This window comes from Muscardinus avellanarius, assembly GCF_963383645.1.
Source record: "Muscardinus avellanarius genome assembly, chromosome: 2".
NCBI classification, from domain to species: Eukaryota; Metazoa; Chordata; class Mammalia; order Rodentia; family Gliridae; genus Muscardinus; species Muscardinus avellanarius.
Window position 1 is genome coordinate 26,313,557 of NC_137787.1, and position 20,431 is coordinate 26,333,987.

The window sequence follows — 20,431 nt, forward strand, 5'->3', positions numbered from 1 at the left end:
AGGACACTTATAATACCAATTACGTGGAAGGCTGAGGCAGGAAGAGCACAGGTCCCTGGCCAGCCTCAGCAACTTAGTGAGATCCTCCACAACTTAGTGAGACCCTATTTCAAAATAAAAAGAATAAAATAAGGTTGGTATAGCTAAGAGGTAGAATATCTCTGAGCTCAACTCCCAATACCACAAAAAAAGGGAAGAAGAAGACATAACAAGTTGAGATTCTTTTCCGAACTCTTAGAATCATTTTGCAGAAGCCTTTAAGATTCACCCATCCCCGTATCTTAGGGGCAGGGTATAAACACATAATTTCTAAATGACTATTTTAGTTGACTATTTTTCAGGAGTTCAGGAAAGATTTTAAGAATTCTTTATGACCACAGTCATCCATTTTGAGGTGTTTGGCAAATGTGATTCTTTTTCTTTTGAGTAATCTATATATTAACTATAACAAGGTTAAGCTGTTTGCAAAGTTAACTGAAGTAAGGAAGAGAAATCTAAGAAGTTACCTAGAAAAAAGATTAACCAACTTTGTGTTGATGCAGATTTCAGGGTAGGAATAATCACAGCCAATAAGTAACTTCATTTGTTAACTTATTTATAAATGTATAGATATGCATTTTTAGTTTTAAATAGGCAACTGATAGTGAAATTACTTTCTCTTTAGACTAACAAAGTAGTATAAAGAGCTACATGGAACAGTATAAAAAGTCACTAAGAACTTGGTGTAAGTAAGTATTATTGAGCAGATGCACAATGAAAAAAGTTTTACTAGAAAAATCATTTTGAATATTTTTCAGAAAAGACTATCCATAGGGCTAAAATTATTTTGCAATTTCAACTAAAAACCAAAAATGTCTATAATAAGTTGGACAGACAGTGATGAACAGACATAAAAGCAAGGCAGATTTGACTTATTTATATCCAGTCACTCCTCCTTAGCACTTAAAAAATTAAGGCTTAATCACACACATAAAATAAAATAACACTAAATAAAAGAAAAATATATTCTTGGGAATTCTTTTTTGAATATTAAATTAACTGAAGTAATAAAAACATTTCTTTAGTTAATGCTTATTTATACAATTAAAATCTTTGATTTTTTAAAAGTTTTTATTTATTTATTTATTTAATTTATTTTTGTCTCCAAACACTGAATATTATCAAAATATCAGAGAACTTCACAACTCATGGGGTTAATAGAAAAGGTGTTATTTCTCATGCTAAGTTAAACAACAAACAAAACCCACTAGCACTGTGACTGCCTTCTGCTTGATCATCTTGATACTAAAACTTAGTGGTATTTCATCATAGCTTTCTTTTGGCTGAAAGAATAATACAGATGTGGAATCTGGAGGGCTTCAGAGCAAAATAGGAGTGAGCTTATCTGGATTCTTTTTCCAAAGGCTGTACTATGAATTGAAAGTTTGTATTACCCCAAATTCATATATTGAACTTCTAATCATCCATGTAATGATATTTGAAGGTGGAGCTTTTGTGAGAAAAGTAGATCACTAGAATAGAGCCCTCAGGAATGAAATTAGTGCCTTTATAGAAGAGACAAGGGAGACATGATCTCTCCCTCTCCCTGTCTCCTTCTCTTCCCTCACCCCCACACCCCTCTCTTTCACTGAGGATTCCTCAAGAAGGACTTCATCTGTAGACCAGAAGAAGGCCCTCAGCAGGAATTTGGACTTTCAGAACTGTGAGAACTAAGTGTTGTTTAAGTCCACCTAGACCATGGTATTTACCAAAAGAGCTCAAGATGTCAGAATTAGTGGCCCAGATGAACAAGTGTTGAGATGAGCAAAGGGAAAAAAAAAGAAGGAATGGAAGAGAAAATTTGAGTATATGTGTATGGTAACTTGCTCTCAGCAGGTACATGGAAATTCACAGACTCAAAAAGTCTTAGATTTGGATGTAATGACTCTTAAAGATGAGGACTTGGGCACAGGTATATTAAATGAGTTGCTTCTAGTCACAAGATGACTTAGAAAGATGATAACGAAGATGATGATGATCAGCAGATAAAAATTAGGATGGTATATTTATTTTTAAATGTGTAGGAGATGAAAATTGATTTATAATAGAGTTTTATTTTTCTTATGTGATATTTGACTCAAATTTATATTTATGGACAGTGGAAAAGTATATAAAGCTGCATGTTCTAATATGATATTTAAGGAAGTCTTAGAAGCAAGCAGAAGATTGGAAAGAGCAATGATACTCTGGGGCAATGTTAAGTATTTTGTTCAACATTGAATTTTGAGTTCAAGGTGTTTCTTCCCACCACAAGCAGCATCTGTCATGACCCCCCTTGAATTCTACTAGCAATGGAATAAATGAAGTGGAGAAGAGAATGTGGGGGGGAGCACAGGAAAAAGACGTCTCTGTTGGGGTTATTGCTTTCATTCAGGGAAATCATGAGATGCCAGCAAGGGGTCTGAAAAATATGGGCCACATTATGGGATCTTCCTCAAGGAGCATGATGTGATTATGCTCAAGCTGGAAGGTTCTTTTTTCATGTTGCATTGTTCTTGTTTCATATAAAACATTGAAAATTAAATGAGCTTAAGGAAAAATGAGATATTAGCAGTTAATCCTCAGGGAAGAGCTTAAACATGACTGTAACCATCTGCACCTTTGCCTCTTTCCATGGTACCCTGGTTTCACTGCAGCCTGGTCATCCCTGCAAAGAAGGAAACATAGGCTGGCTCTGGGGGTTAGAGCTCTCAAAAGCCACCATGGAAAGACTTTAATGTGAACTTTTTCTCTTCCAGACACAAAAAATCTGAAGGAAGGGAATCAGTAGAAATAGCCATCTTTTATAATCGACAGTGACCAGGGCACTTTAATTTGTCTAACTTGGTTTTGACTGCTCCAACTTAGAACCAGAAAATGGGGGTTGCTGTAATATGGAGGTACACCCAGATTGCAAATATAGAACTAAAGGAATAGCAATTTCTAGAAAAGGTATACTAAGCAGAAATTCTAATTTTGTTTGTGATTTACTAACATGCTGGGTTACCCAGATTTATTTTTTAGGTTACACGTAACAGTATCACATTTTAGTTGACTTAGCTGATAAGGTTTTACTATAAAGATACATGGAAATTTAGAGTAATACAGAGAACCATCTCAGCACCTGCAATCCACATAGCATGCTCTTCTCCCATCAGATAGAAAGACTTTATTTATTTATTTATTTATTGTACTAAGGATGGAACCCAGGGTGCTTTCTACCTCCCTGCTACACTCTCAGACCTATTTTTTATTTTATCTGGAAACATAGAGTCTCACTAAATTGTTGAGAACCTCACTAAGTAGCTAAAGGTGGCTTCAAATCTGCATGATATTCCTATCTCAGCCTCCCAAGTATTGGGATTACAAGTGTGCGCTACCACTCCCAGCTCCAGCTCCTAACTTTTAATTCTAGCCATAGCTTTTATTTTGCTATCATTCTGGCTTGCCAATGGAGACTACCACCTTCCCCTCTCCACCTCTCAGTCAATCCCTGTTTTTGGTTTGCCCACAGAGGGCACTACAATTCTTTATGCATCTCTAGGTCATATTCATTCTTTTTTTTTTTTTTTTTGAGACAGGTCTTGGTATGTTCCCTGGGTTAGCCTTGAACTCACTATTCTCCTGCCTCAGCCTCCTGAGTAACTGGGATTACAGCACGTGGATTTCTAGGTCTCATTTGCAGTTGATCTGAGCTTGACTATGACCAGGCAAACCAGTTACCATTGAGTACAGATACTTTTTAGAGAGGTTTGATGTTAATTTATTTTATAGGCTGTTGGTGAAATACCCACCTCTGGCCAGGCATTAATCATTGTTTCAAATGGTTAGAGCCAGAAAAATAAAGGTCAATGCAGAACAAACTGAGAATTAGAGGCAGTTGTGGGTGTGTTATGTAATTTAAGTTGTAGATACCATTTATGGGCTGTCTGGTGTCACAAAAAGTATAGACTACATATTTGTAAGCCAGTGAATATTAGTTGAAAGTTCTATTTTTGCCAAAAATGATTCTAGAAATTAGGGATAATACTAGAGATAACGTAGTAGCATTCCTGCATCAGAAAAATAGAGTAAAAACTCCTGCAAGAGTAAAAAAAAAATCACAATGGACACAACTAGAAAAATCCAAAATATTCAGGCTTCAACTTCTTTCTCAAAATTTGAGCCAAAATAAGAATTTATATCTTTACTTTTTGTAAATTAATTTATATCTGAAACTAGACTATAAAAACTATCTATGAAGACTCAAAATCCCCCTTTCAAGAAGTTTATTACCTACATTACTATAAATAGGGAGAGGATGTGAATTTTCTAAAGAAATGGCTTTTATGGAGAAGAGGTGCCTGAGAGTCATCGTTAGAAATGAAAAAGACAAGGGAAAAGAATCAAGACGAGATTGAAGGAATGGGAAGCACCAGAGCAGAGGGTGATAAAAACAGACACAGATAATTCCAAAGAGCTGTGCTCTGCAGCAATCAGTACCATTCTGGTCAACTCACCATCACCTGCTCCAGATTTAGTTTCTTGCTTCTGTAAAATAGACTGTTGGGCTCCTTTGGCCTCTTCACCAGGCTTGCAACTTGCTGTGGGTCTAAGAAAGGCAAGGCTTCAGGCCTCAGCTGTTCCAGTTTCTATCTGGTCTCAGTATTATAGAAATTCTTAAGGGACTGGGCTGTAGGTAAAATGCCCCAGGATACAAAGGGGAAGGTCTCAACTGATTGAGAAGGAGGCAGGAGGGCTTGTGAATGATTTCTAAGCTTTTCTGATACTTTTTGTTTATACATGTGCAGCCTTTTGAGAAACCAAATAAGGAATTCATACCTATAAATGCCTGTGCAAATAGCAAACCAATAACCTACTGCCCCCAGAAGATTCTGGTCCCTGCTCAGAGTACAGTTTCAAGACTGTAAAAGATAAGGGATATGTAGACTGAGCTGATTTGGTCCCAGGATATTTTAGATTCAAAAAAGCTAAGAGGTTCCCACAGCTGGAAATGACCTGGAGACTGGGGAGCCGAAGCCTACAGAATAAGAACAAGGGGCCCACAGCTGCCTCTAATAACCTCAGTTGCCCCAGGTCCTTGACGTTCTGACATGACCTCCTTAAATTCTTTCGGACTGAACACTTCAGGCTTGAGACACTTTCCATAAAATCTAAAAGTCAAAGAATGTGGCTCTACGGATCTGGATCTGGGTTTTTTAGTATGGCCCGGTGACTGTCAGTTTGGGAGCATAGGAATGGTGGGAGAGATCCTATAATTGGGGTAAGGAGATGATTACACTCCAGGACTCTCCCATTTACCTAGATGACCAGTTACTGTATCCACTTTCAAAATACTGAGTGTTGAGCTTGCTGGGTAGGGGAGGGGAGAGGCACTTGACCCCAAACAAATTGACGTCCTTTGATATCTAGGGAAAGTCCAGACTGCGGATGAGCAGTGTGTAGGGCAACGGAGAAAATGCTGATTCTCTTGTATCAACTGATCTGTCCTCCAGGCATCCATCCGTCCTCGGGTGGTCGGCCTGCTCCGCGGGCCAGCTGTCCCGGTCTCTGCCAGGGAGGCTGGGGGAGTGTTTCAGACCTTGGGCTCTGGTGAGCCCTTTAAATCCAACCTCCCCTGCCCTTCCCACCCGGCACCCTCTCCCTGACAGGTGTTTTCCCAACTCCGGAGGCCCAGGATTTTGGGGAGTGGCTGAGCCAATAAGATTTCCCTTTGGGGGGAAGGGCGTGGCTAGCTGGGTCAGAGCCGGGGCGGGGTTTGCGCGGCTGAGAGGAGCCTGCCCGGTTGCGTGGAGGGTTGTTTTATTCTCACCCCCGCCACCCCCCTGATTTTCCGGAGTCTTATTAATTTCTCTGTGGGGCTGCAGCTGGAGGCCGCGGAGCGTTGGAAATGACGCTCGGAGCTTTAATTACCGCAGCCGCCGGACAAGTGTGAGGGAAGCTGACAGAAAAAAGAAGGACGGGATCGGGGGAGAAGCCAGGAGCCTCCCCCGCCCCCCTGGCCTCCCGATTTGGACTCGAGGTGCAAGAAAATTGAAAAAGAAGCCTGGCTGCGGGGAGAGGCCGGAAACCTACCGCCTCTTTGCAATCAACTTTTTTTGGAAACCTTTTTTCCCTCGTTCCTTTTTATTGTTGACCAACCAGTGAGAGAGAGAGAGAGAGAGAGAGAGAGAGAGAGAGAGAGAGAGAGAGAGAGAGAGAGAGAGAGAGAGAGAGAGAGAAAGTGAGAGAGTGCAAGAAAGCCAAGACTCACACAGGGAAATAACTGCACAGTACGGCCCGGAGCCCCGGGCGCAGACACTCGGGCACACTACCACCCGCGCACACTCGCGCGCACACTCCCCGCCGCCCGGGGCCGGCCCTGGACCCGCGGGCGCGGACTGGGTCGCCCGCGCCCGGAGCCGGTGCACCCCGCGCCGCGCCCGCCCCTCCGCGCCCCTCCGCGCGCCCGGCTGGAGGATCTCCTCCGCGTGCCCGAAAGGGGATATGCCATTTGGACATGTAATTGTCAGCACGGGATCTGAGACTTCCAAAAAATGAAGCTGGCGACAGGACTGTGTGTCTGGGTGAGCCTTCTCGTGGCGGCGGGGACCTTCCAGCCCAGCGCTTCTCAATCAGGTGGGTCCTGCTCGCGCTCCAGCTGCTCCAGCTGTGGAACCTGCTGCCGCCCGCCGAGCTCCCTGGCCCTCTGTGCTCACCCCATCAGCGCTCGCGCCCGGGCGTGGGGGGACCACTCGACCCGGGGGCTTCTTGCTTGGGCTTTCCATCTTCCCTCTCTCCATCCCAAACTTACCTTGCGTTGGTGTGCATGCGTTTTATTTACCGTGAGAAATTACCCTTGTCTTTTTTCCTCTCTCTTTTCTTAACCCCCTTCTTTCTTTCTCGCGCGTTTTCTGTGCGCCTAAGCAGGATCCCTGCTGGCTCGCCTGTTGTTCGGGACGTGGGAGACCCAAATTCCCGGAGGACACTTTCCTGTCCTGGTGTGGGCCCTCTAGGGAAGAGACCCCGGAAGGGCGCGCACCTCCGGGGCTGCAGGAGGGCTGGGGGTCCCGGGCTGTGCGTGCGGGGCCTCTCCAGCAGCGACGGCTTTGGAGAGCAGCGGAGCGCGGGGAGCCGAGCTGTGCACCTGTGTGTGCGCCCAGCGCCCGCTGCGCCCGGGATCACTGAGCCTGACGGGGTCTGGCACGGCCCTAACCCAGCCTGGGTTGGTGGAGCGCGCCAGCCTCGGCCTGGGGCCTGGGACTCTGGACCTCCTCGGTCAGTGTCCCGGAGCTCTCGCCCGATGGATTGGAGCGACGCTTGCTTGCTGCCTGACCTCTTTAAGGGAAAAAAAAAAAAAGAAAAAAAAAAAAAAAAGGCTTGGCACACGGGAGCTCGGGGCCCGGCCTTCCAGTGGGTTGCTGTGTTTGGCTCGGGGAAGAGTTCTTCCTGTAGTTCAACTTGCTATTGGCCGAAGTCCCTCTAACTTCTCTGTTGACTGCCCGGCCAGGTTGCTGAGCCTGCGGGGCCCAAGAATTGATTTAACCCGGGGCAGCGCGGCGGCCGGGCTCCGTGTGCCGCCACCGTGGGCTGCAGGGCTCGATCCCAGGTCCTCGGGCCCCGGGATCCGCTAAGTGACCCGGACACGCAGCGCGCGGGGCGGAGGACCGCACCTGCTGGGCGAGGGAGCTCAAAGTTTCTGACACTTTTGAGTTTCCTGGGGATAAACGTGGGACTAGAAAGGATCGCGTAGAACCGGTGACTGACGCGGCCGCCTGAAGCCTTTTGGAGAGCCGGGGAGGTTTCCGCCACCATCCGGGGCTGGTGGCGGGAGCGTGGGAGGCAGTTTTAGGAGATAAAAGCCCGCGGGAGTGGCGACAGGGAAAGCTTTAGACCCCGGGAGGGTGTCCTGACCTCACCAAGAAAACTGAGCTCTGTCGTTTTCCCGCTCCGCCCCCGCCGCCTCCCCCCTCCGGGCCTAGTAAATAACAAGTTACAATCACCCAGCTTTTCTAAATGACCTTCGAATGGCACACGTGCGCCAAGGGTGCCCGCTCCTTGCACCCTCCCAACTACTCCGAAATCCGAGCAGCCACCTTAGGAATCACACCAACCCGGACGTGAGATTCCAAGCTGCTTCCTAGCTACCTTCCTTCTTTATCTCCCTGCCGACCCCCAGTGGAATCCCTTCGTATTTTCCCTCAATGGGCCGATCGCGCACATTGACCCATTCAAAAGCAGTGGCGACTGACGCGCAGCCTTATAGCCCAGAGGAACGTCCACCAGGCGACCTACTGCGGGCTGCGGGCTTCAGCCCGCTGCTGGGGCATCGCGCTCCGCAGCAATTTCATGTTAACTGTGCGGCTCCTGGTTGAGCTCTGCCTAAAAGCCCTTTTCAGAATTTCTGCAAGGAATGTAATCCAAATTAGTTCTGCAGCTGTCCTGATCCTCGTCTCAGGCGACACCAGCTCGCGCCCTCGCTCCTCTCTTCTCGTTTTTCCCTTGGTGAATTGTCAGACCCACAAGTGAGCCCATTTAGAGTGCGAGGATTAGCGTGCTATTGTTGTTCCCTGACTCTGTACTTGAAATTCTGGGGACACAAAAGCGAGCCTCCCTTGTTCCGAAACACAAAGTGATCTAGATAAAAGGGCCGCACAGATAGGGCTGTCGGTGCATCCCTGGTGTAATTGCAACACGCATACTAAGGTGATCCTTAGGAAACTGTAAATGCCCCGGGGACTTTTTTTTTTTTCTTTTCTTTTCATACAGCTCCATGGCACCTGGCAGGGAAAGTTCAGCTGGTTTCAATGTAGCGCTATTATGAAAACAAGTTACTGTCTGGGATGTTGGTGGCGGTGCATGTATGTGTGTGACTGTGTGTTTCCAAGTAAATTCATATTGCGAGTCTCCCCTCTCGCGGTTAGCAGTCAGTAGCAGTTTGGAGGAGTTTGTTTTGGTCCAAATGAGAAATTAAGTGCGGATAAGTAAACTAAGCTGCCAGAGGGCGACAAGATGTTGAGTGAATTGCTTTTAGATGAAACAAATTAAGGAAACGAGGGAAGACAATCTGCTTCTCGCATTATTAGACACGCTTGGAGTTCAGGGGAAAGTGGCATATTTTTGAAATGCTAATTTTTTAAGCAGAAATAATGCACCTTATTTACTGCTCTATGTGAGCTGAATAAAAATATAGGGTGGGAGATTCTGTCCTATAGATTTTTAAGATATTTCTTAGGAAAAAATGCGATGGAAATAGCCTCTCCTTTCGGCTTGGGAAAGGTTAGCTTCAGAGAAAAGAATTTTTGAAGTAATTCTGCAGGACTTGTCTCATTTCCAGTGATTCATGTTATCTAGATGTATTATGGCCAAAGGCCTTTTATATGACAATTATAAAGCCTTTACTATTCAGTGGGATGATTCTAAAATAATTATCTTCTAGTATGATGAGAAACCATCAATATTATCTTTGTATTGAAATAAAACATATTAGTATTGACGTGGTGCCCTTAGACATGGGTAAATGCGTGATGAACAAGGTGAATTCCAGTTATTATTTACGAGTGACTTAGTTCAGCTTTTTGTTTTGTAAAAGAACATACATCCTTCTTATACGTTTAAGACACATCAGTTTATCTCCAAATTTAAATTTAACAATTTCAAAAACATGACTAAAACTTACTTAATTGACACAATAAGGTGTTAAATGTGTTTTCCAAAAAATCAGTCCTCTTGTTTTTCCATGTGTTTACTGTAAGCATGCACATGGGTATATTGCTTCCCTTATGCTCTTTTGACTTTTGAATTTCATATATATGTAAAAGAGCTTTGTAGAAGAGGTGATTTTTCCCTTCAGAATACTTCTAAATAAATTAATACCTATTATTGCAAATGGAATTTACTTGAAAATGCTATATTACTTTGTATTGTTAAGATGAAATAGATTAACTCCAGTTATGCCATGATTCCTTTTTCCCTCTTGAACTCCACTGTGCTTATTTTAATCATGCATGCATAGAAAGTCAATTTTTTTTTGAAAAATCAAGGTACTTACAGCTTTATATATATATTTTCATTTAGTCATTGGAAATGTGTCTTAATTAGGAAATTGCATTAGAATATTTACCAGGGCATGCACTTCATGGAAGATTTATGTGTTTTTTATTCTAACTCGAAGAGAGTAAGTTTGCATTGGCTGATTTTTAGAGTTTGCATTCATTTGATGGAAAAATCATATTTCCTCCTCAAAGTAGATTCAAATATTTAGTATTCATGAGCTTTCATCCCTTTGCTTCTTAAATAGAAGTACTATTTATCATCTGTCTTATGCATTCACTCTTCTCATTACTATACGTTCTTTACATCTTATTATTTATTGAGTTTACATTTGCGAATATATATTTTCCTTTCCACCACTAAATGTATTCATTTTTGTGTGTCTTTCCCAGCAACCTGCCACTCAGCCACTCCGGGAGTCCTCTGAGCCAGTTTTCATTCTTTCTGATAAATCTGATATGGCTGGTTGGCTGAGCAATCGCAAGCCATTCCATTGCTCAGATTTATTCCTGAAAGAAAATAACACGGCATCGATCCAAGATCACTAGCAGATCTCAAAAGCCCTGACTCCAAGGCCGAACCTTTCCATCGAGAAGTCCTCCTTTCCCATTTCCTGTCTTTCCCTCTCTTGACCAAGGAAAGTAAGTGGACTATTGCCACTTACAAAAATGCTAGTGCCCTAAGTATAGCTTGGTGAAGAGAGCCACTTCAAGATGCACAATTACGTAAGGTCCACATTTCCCACAGTAAATTGAATGAGGACATCTTGAATATTGCAGTCTTAAAACTGATGGCATTTTTGTATTCTAACAAAAGAATTATTAAGAAAATTGAATATGTATTTTACAAACAGCAATAAGTTTTGGCTTTCTAGTGTTCTCTGCTGTAGGATGTCTGCATGTGCCTTGTGAGAGCCTTGTTCAAAGAGAAAGTTTTGTCACCTGCAAACTTCTTGGCATTTGCTCTAACTCCACCCTTTCAAGAGACACTGCTTTTGCAGAGATTTTCATATTTACATTGAAATTATCTTATGCATGTTTAGGCTCTATCTACAAAAAATATGAAGCATATTCTGCTGTTTTTTTTTGTTTTTTTTTTTTAACAGTGAGCTACTGGCTGTGCTATGCAGGGCAGAAGTTAATCATATCACCAACTTTTCTCCAGGTTATATGGTTTTAGAGATATTCTGTTATGTTAACATTTCACCATATGGAACCAAATTGCATCTTTTATCTAACAGTAATTTTCTGAAGTTTTATAAATATTGAGCAGTTGGAGTAAGCCCTTTGTGATTTCTAGTTCAGCTATTGACTAGAGTTTGCAGCTTATAATAAAAGGCTTGATTTCCCATGAATGTGTGTATGTATGTATTTGGAAAAAAAATACCCTAAACCAATATTTTTTAGACTGTAGCTTGTCTACAGAATTTGAAGGAGACTGCTCACTTGTCTAAAGAAATAGAGATTATATATACTATACAGCATTCTATTTGAAGGCCATTCCCCCACAACCCCCACACACAATACTTTTTAAAATCTGTGTGGTCTCTTTATATTTCATTGTATAAGTTTTTTTTTCCTGAGGTGTTGGTAATTCTGATATATTTTATTAAGTAAATTCACCTGTCTTCCATTTTTAATAAAAAGCTTTAAAGCTACAGTCTTATCTTCATGTTTAATACTTCAGCACTTCTAGCTTGAGAAGAGAGCTATGTCATTGTTATGATATATACCTGAAATATGTGGATGTTTTGGGGACTAATTCTACAGAGATTTTTGTTTAGAGCAATGTAATGACTATTTCATAGTTATTTTTATTTTGAAAAAGTAATTGTTCCATAGGCCCATCATTTTGCACAACTCCAGGGGGCAGCAGCTACATAGTATTTGATAGAAATGGTGCATGCCTGCACTGTGGGCTGGTGTAGAAGCAGTCCTGCTGCTGTGTGCTGCTGGAGAACAAAGTACCAGCATCACAGATTTGGTTCCTGGTGCAGTCACTTGCTGTGGGGTCCTGGGTAAGACTCTTGGCAGTCTCTGTCTCGATTTGTTCCCCTTTTATTTGTTCACCTATTAGCATAGCTAAGAATGATGCCTGAACTATTAATGTCTTAAAATGTTTTTAATGATTCATTTGAAACAAGGATGTTTAGACTTTTAAAAAAAATTCCATTGGTTTTTAAATTATTTTTGTAAGTGGGCTTCTTTTTCTTTCTTTTTTTCACGTGAACTCATATATATAACCCTAATATCAAAAGCAGGGTTTTACCTCCTTTTGTGTACAGGGAGAACTGCTTTTGTTAAAGCTGTGGAGAGAAGCCAGCTTGTGGCCTTTGCTTGGGCGGCTTTGCCATTCCCCCCTTTCCCTTCCACTGTCCCTTTTACTGTCCCACACTGGCCTCACAGAATTCTAGCATGATCGAAAAGCTACTCATCTGATCCTATCCTCTCATTTTCTTTTTTTTTCAGTGAGGCAACTGAAAACATAGGAAAGTTAGAAGTTAATGGCAAGCTGGGTGTGGTGGTGCACCCTTGTAATCCCAGTACTTGGGAGGCTGAGACCAGAGGATCTCAGGGTGGAGAGTAGCCTCAGCAATTTAGAGAGATCCTGTTTCAAAATAAAAAATAAGATTGGGCTGGGGTTGTAGCTCGGAGGGAGAATGCCCCTGGGTTCCATCCCCAGTACTTCACAAACACATACACATACATATGTACGTTAGTCGTAGCTCTTAACATCAGCACTTTTTCTTGTAAAATGCAGAGACTCCCTTGAAAAGTCTCAGACACTTAAAGAATAAACGAAGTAAAGGCTATATTGTTTTAAGGAAGAATTGCAACAATTGAAATGAGATTGTGTCCATGGTCCTCCTCCTCATCTCACTGTGTATGTAGTTCTTTTCAAGGGGAAGATTGTAGAAGCATCATTATTGTCTTTATATTTAAGAAATGATCATTGATTGCATTTATGTCTTATGGCACATGCAGATTACAGAAGTAAAGTGCATCATTTCAACTGTCTTGTAAGAGGATCTGTCTAGCATTTATCTATTTATTCTGGACATGAAATTCTTACCCTAAAAGTCAGTATCTGTACAGCCCACCTCTGTATCTGTACAAAAAAGCACTTTCAAGAGTTGTTATTTTTTTTTAAACCTGGAACTTTATGAAGGTGACCAAGAAGTAGAAAATGGTTATTTTTTCTATTTCATAATAAGTAATCTACGGGCATAAATAAAATGGACTGTAAAGGATAAGTGGTCAATTCCTCATCACTAATTAGTTGGTGGAGATGCTTAACCAGCAAATCTAAGAAAATAATTTAGATTTTCTCACACACATCCTTGAACCCAATATGCTTTTATTATTCCCACTGTCTTTTTGGGTCCTCTTATTTCTTTGCTAAGACATAGTTGTATTCTTTGAACAAGTACACAAGCAAAGCTTTAAATATTTAAGCCTTTATGAATTAGTTTCTATGGCACGTTTGTCTCTCTCCAGTTGGCGTCTGTGAGAAGTGCCTCTGGGCTTTGTGACTTTGCACCTTAACTCTACGTGGTCATGGCTGAGTTCCCTCAAGCGCCGGTGCTTTCTTGGGCATGATCAGCATTCTTGTGGACCCTAGTGACAGAAGGGAGATTGGAAACTTGTTTCGGCAGTAAGAGTCACTTCCTCGTAGGAACTGAAGTTAAAATGGCTTCCCCTCCCATAAAAGATTAACAGAGATTTAATGCAACATCATTTAACTTTGTCCCTGAGAAATAGGTCAAGATCATTACTCTAATTCATGTTACTTCCAATATTGCAGGGGTCAGCCAAACATACTCAACACCAACATGAACATGTAAGACTTGGTTTCTGAATCCAGGGAGTTAAAGTAATGGAAATCAAGGCTGTATGGAACTTGTGTGCATGTGTGCTTGTGTGCCTGTATGTGGTTGTGCCTGTGTGCAAGTGAGTATTAGTTTCTATGTATATAAACACATCCCCCTTTTTGAAACATAGTTTAAGTGTGTTTATAAGGAAGAAAATGAGAGGTGTAATAGCTGCTCATTTATTTTCCCAAAAGATCTGACTTGTACACAACTAGTTTCACCTGATCAACCTTTGCTACTCTTCTGACCTTTCCTATGCCTGCTCCTGTGTTCATCTGGTATAAGTGGGTATCCAGGTGCTAATTCTTTAGGGTACAATGGGGATATAAACTGCCTTCAGAAAAATACATCTGCTGGTTTTCTGTCTTCCCCCGAGGTTCCATTGTGGCTGGTTAGAACTGAGAAAAAATGGCAACCGATTCCCCGGGTTCTGTAGCTTTATCTAGTAGGACTGCAGTTTGAGCAGTAGCATGTATAGTCCTCTGTGTGAGGCCAAGTCCCATCCCTGGTATGGGGATGCCTAATAGAAGGCATGGATGGCAGTGATCATGATGCTCTTGGCAAACATTTTTTTCACTAGAGTCTTTCCTACTCATAATTCTCCTCTTCTCTGTAGGCTTAAGATTATGAGGTTATGAATTTTTATTTTTTCTATAGGGACCTATGAAAATAAAAACAAAACAAAGTAATATTTCTTTTAGACACAGTTTCATTCTTTAGGAGTTCCTTTGATCATTTTGACTACATCAGTTACACAAGTTTGTCCATTTCCGAAGATATTTTACAAAATTATCTAGTCCTTAGAAACTTCCGTGCAGGTGTATTGCAGTATCCCTTACATTGGTCTTCTTATACCATATCCTCTTACCTCTGACACCTTCCTGTTATTGCCGGACCATTTATAACAATACATGCATGAGCTAGTTTTTATTATGAAATATTGAGTCAATCTCCCTTACAAGGTCTGAAGCCTGCTAAAATCATCTTCAATTTCCTTTTTAATTCTACTTAGAGTTTCCTAAGATGTACTCTAAGAACCATGCTGACCCACTCAGCATTCCCTAACTATACCTGCCTCGTTTTCTTTACCTTTGCTGACTCCTTTCCTTGGAATTCATGACTTTCCTGGTGCCCTGGCCTGGACGAAACTTTTGAGTCTTTTATATTCTACTTTAAATTATACCTCTTTGTTACATCTTTTTTCACTGACCATTCTAGGTGATAATCCTTATCAATATCACTTACCAATTTTTTAAATCTAAACTATGTTATAGTTTTCATTTTGTTAGGTGCAAGAGATTTTATCTCCTGTGGAGATGAATGTGGTACCATGTACATAGAAAGCACTTGAAAATATTTCTTAAATGAAAGAATAACATACATTTGCTGGAACAATTTAGACTCGTTCAGGGATGGTTATTATTTGTAATTAAACCATATAGTGCACAAAGTAAGCTATTCTAAAAACATAATTATAGAATTCTTAATAATAGATATTAGCATGTTTACCCTGGGAATTTCTTTGGTTGCTTTCTTGAGCTTTGTAGGGTGTTTCCTCAAGTGGAGTGTTTCCAAGACTGTATCATTTGTCCCCGTGCCCATTTTTAGAGGGTGCCCATACTATGGCAAAAAGTATTTCTTTTAGTTTTATTTTTGGCAAGGTAAATATGGTAACTACCATTCGTAAACATGTAACTGCTTTATAATTCAGTATTTTTATGCTATATGGTGATTTCATTGCTATTTCTTACTTATCTCACACTTTAAAATTTTAATCAGTATAAGCAGTAAGCATTTACTGACCCTTTGGTCAGGACCATGCTAGGAATTGAGGAAGTACTCCGAGAATACCAATTGCCACCTTTGCCTTATTTTTAAGGAAGGATGCATGAGACCAATAAGATGCAATAGGAAATATGTTTTTAAATGATTTTGCAAACTCTTGGGAGGAATATTTGCCTTTAGGTAAATGCTAATAAGTATTTCATGAATTCCAGACAGAATTCAGCATTTTCTATTCCTGGATATGTGTGATAATACAACTTTGTTATAACTAAGATTTCTCAGTATCTTTAAGTAGACAACTAGACATATGCTTACCATTTAAAAAGGACGCTGTGAAGGAAGTGTTTGCAATATAGCTGAAAAGAGAGGTGATGGAGATTGTCTTAACTGCCCTTTTAGATGATTCACTCTGCATTCTAAAAATTGGTGAAATGATTTTAGTATTTGTATTCTACTATTCTACTATTGATTTAGTATTTAGTATTCTACCAGGAAAAAACAAAACAAATAACAACAACAAAAAAAATCTAGATATCACCCCTGCCCCCTCGGGATACTAAGAAAGTGTAAACTCTTCTAGTCCACTAGGGTGCAATATTTGTACCTTAATTTATAATTGCCTGAACGAGTTAACGTAGCTTTTCACCTACCCTTATAGTAATCTATTAATAAAAAACGGGCATGGAGCTATTAGCATCTTTGTCTGAGGTTGTGTTAAAATTTTCTTGACCTTTTTTCTTCTAGAAATACGAGAGAAGGAAGTTGGGTAAGGCATTATTGTTTCTACTTTATAGATGAGAAAATAGAAATACAAAGTAGTGTGTAAGAGTGAAGCCTGGCTGGCCCATTAGTCAGTGGGCAGACATATATTCCTGCCCGTTTCTGGTAGCAGGTGGCTCTCCATTCTTCTTCTTAGCCTCTTGTATGCCTTCTTCACAGCCACAGAAACTAGTGATGCCTCCCAAAGACAAGATTCCTCAAGTCCACCTGCTCACTGTGCAAGACAGCCATGCTTAGCACACAGCATCCTTCTGCTTTCTAGTCCAAACCTCCTTAATATTCTTACATCCACATGAAGAAGTGAGACATAGCTATTAAATCTATGTAAGGAATCCTGCTTCAGGTTACTTATATTTGCCTTCTCCTGATATACTCCGTGTGTGTGTGTATATGCATAATTTTTCTTTGTAGTGTGTATTTTAAATAAATATACACACTGCATAAGGCTTTTCTCCAGAAAACTTTGAAAGCCGGGGTCTTTGCTAGATTTGGGGTCTGCTTTTATACAGTTTGAGGAGGCTCTTTGAAAACAATATAGTAATATTATGCCCTTACCATCTTGTACTCCATGTATGACTACAGTGCACCAATAAAAAATTAAAAAATATAGAAACTAGGTAAAAGGCCTTGGAAAGCATCAGTGCAGTAGAAGGGCTCTGAAGTTGAAACCTTTTAGAAACATATGGTAAATATGCCTTGCTTAAAAATCATACACTTTAGGAAGTAATATTGCCCTTTAACTATGAATTTTGAGTGTCATTATATAATTTCTTGTTTCTTCCCCTAGAGTGTATAGTTAGTATCCCTTATTAACGTAGAATGCATTGCTTCTAGAAGAAAATTATGTGGCATAAAAATCACACTATAAAGTACTTTATCAAGTCTTTAGATAAAATAAGGTACTATATAGAGATGATTTTCAACATTTCTCTCTAAATATGAGCATGTGTAATCTAGGCATATATCTAATTACTGACATCATATTTTTGAAATGGGTCATGTAATACTGTTTCTTACACAATTCTATAGTTTTTAATGTTTGGATGTGATTTAAAGCAACTGTACTAGTGCTGATATATATAACAGCTATATTATTAAAGTTTTGCTTCTTAAAATATAACTCATTAGATTTTTAATCATTTGTTATTTAGCATGAATAAAGTCTATCTTTGGCTTTAACCCTCTGGCTAAGTTAAATGTGACCATTTTAGCTACGATCGACATTATTACTAGCAATGAATGAAACAATGCATCTAAATTAAAATCAGTAGTGAGAAAGCGCAGATCTTTGATATTTTTAACTAATATATGAATACATCGAAGAAACAATAGAAGAATTAGTCTTTCAAGTCATACTTGCGTAAAAATACCAGCTAAATAGTTAATATTTCCCAGTTGTTAACTTCAAATTTAGCAACCCAGTGTCCCTGGCGATACATGGAAACCTCTAAAAATGTACTTGGAATTAATAGAAACTGAAGTGATTGGTATTCAGATATAATTCTTTAGTGGCCCTTTTCTTTCTTTTAAGCACAAGATGAAAATTGAAAGTATAAAAGGCTTCGAGATAAATTGAAATAGACAAAACATTTTATGCAACTGTTGGTGAAAGGAGCATTCATTACTTTTGCCGAGCTTACTCTATTGCTTGTGGACAGAATTAGCACACTATAAGCCAGAGAAAGAGATAAGACTAGCGGAATGGCACGCAGCTAATTTTGTTTAGTGGATTTAAATCTGATACATGCCATTTCACTCCTACAAACTGACTCAGCCACTTTTCGAAAGGTACAGAAGAAGTTTGTCTCCCACATTTTAACAGCTTTCACTCAATATTTATAGGCTATATAAAAATAAATTTCCTAAGTACCATATTTCTCACTGGTGGGATGAGTACTGCGAAGGTAGAGAAAAAACAAAAACAGTTCAGTTGTTCCCGGTCTGCAGAAAATAGATGTCACAATATCCCAAATATCTGTATGTCAAGGGCATATCAGTGGGACTTTGCTATTCAAGGAATTTTACTACGTGTGACTCAGAAATCCCATTATTTTATGATAGTGTTGTGATTTGAATCTGGAAGGTGGTTAGACTCATATTCTCAATCTAGTCATTTGTTTTACATGTGAGCCAACGGGATGTGATTCTCTGTAATTACTAGGAAATCACTTAGAACACAGTAAACAAACCCACAAACTTGTAAAAAAAAATTGCTATCATCCAACAGAAGAAACTTCAGTGAAATTTCTAAACGAGGCTGACTTGGGTGAGAAATTGGTCGCAGGACATGCGCACCTGATAGAAATGTGACGTTAGATAAATACAGGCACTTATAAAATAACGTCCATATTCGGGACTGCCTCAAGATGAGTCCCTCAAGGTCTTTTAGTGCAGTGAATTAAAAGGTATTGAAATAGTTGTGGTATTATGTATATATCTGCTAGACCTTTGTCATGACTCAAGACTACATTCTTCATAATCAAGCTCACTGTAGAGAATAATTCTCATATTCATGAATTGTTCATATCATCATATTGTCAGTGGTTATTTCAAGGTTAATTTTTCTCAGACAGTGTCTCTTGATTAAGGTCTCTAATAACTGTATATGTGCTGATATAGCACATAAGGTCTTAAACTTGAAGGCATTGATTTCCTACCAACCCAAGATCAATGCTTCCTTCTCAGATGTATGAAAAATAATTTTATTGTTTATCTTTTATTTCTACTAAGACTGTGAGGAGTTTTTTTTTTTTAATATGTTCAAAAATTCTGCAACCCCTCGTGTAGTATATAATGAAAAGGTATATTGCATTATCAGGATATCTGTTTCTTGTGATCTTACTGGTTATTAAAATATTGAAATACATCCTTACCTATCTGGATTTCCCAGGTCGTTGTCTTGGAATCCTTTCCTTACACTAACCCTGATCAGACAACTAAAGAGATAACATCTGGCACATTAACGTACCTTCAGATCTCTCCTCTGATGTATGCTGCGATCCACTCTAATGTCCCTTTGCCAGCACAGTTTCTAAATATTTTGCATATTGCCCTTACACATAATAAAATTTTTCCATGTTTTAAGATAATAGAAATAGGAAAAGTGTCGTAATAAGTCTGACACACTTTAGCCAGTTTGAGGCTTAAACGTATTTCAGCACAGATGCTTATTTCATATAACTTGAAGTTAGAAAGGAGATGACTTAAACATCACGTATAGGATATCACTGGTCCACAGATTTAAATCACACGAGGGGGGGCAAACCAAAGAGCCCCAGTAACACAGATGTTACAGATTTTCCTGAGAGGGAATATGGGTGCTGATGTCACTTCTGTCTATAAATTCTACTACAAAATAATCACAACAGTTTGAATTTGTAATGGACGTCATATATGTGGTAGTAACTATTTTATATGTTCATTATTAATTAGAACGAGTAGTAGTTATCTGGCAAGAACTGTCACAGGTGTGCGTGTTACATATGAGATTCTCCCTTGAGGGAAACACACCTACTCTTTCATTTATGGCAGATAAGGGGAAGAAAAAATATCAAATTTAAAACTTCTAAGCTGGGCTTGGTGGTCCATGCCTGTAATACCTGTACTTGGGAAGCTGAAATAGGATCACAGGTTTGCAACCAGTCTTAGCAACTTAGGCCCTCCAAAAGTTAGTGAGACCTTGTTTAAAAAAAGAAAGGTTAAGCCAGACAAGGTGGCACACACTCATAATCTCAGCATTTGGGAGGCAGAGACAGGAGGATTGCAGTTCTTGGACAGCCTCAGCTACTTAGTGAGGCCCTTTGCAACTCAGTGAGACCCTGTTTCAAAATAAAAAAATAAAAAATAGGGCTGGGGGGTGGAGCACTGAGGTAGAATGTCCCTGGGTTCCATCCCCAGTATTGCAAAAAACGGGGGAGGGAGGAAGTCTGAGGGTTAGCTCAGAGG

The 20,431-nt window shown here is 40.2% G+C and overlaps 1 protein-coding gene across 2 annotated transcripts in view; it reads left to right on the forward strand.

The window, feature by feature from the left end:
* Positions 1 to 6,554: 6,554 nt before the first annotated feature.
* ERBB4 (erb-b2 receptor tyrosine kinase 4) overlaps positions 6,555 to 20,431 on the forward strand; it is a gene marked incomplete at both ends in the record, with an annotated part of 1,174,461 nt that continues 1,160,584 nt past the window's right edge. For both annotated transcript variants that reach the window (XM_080689981.1, XM_080689982.1), the window contains one exon: positions 6,555 to 6,636. In XM_080689981.1, the coding sequence (XP_080546107.1) occupies positions 6,555 to 6,636 (82 nt within the window). The remainder of the gene's footprint in view (positions 6,637 to 20,431) is intronic.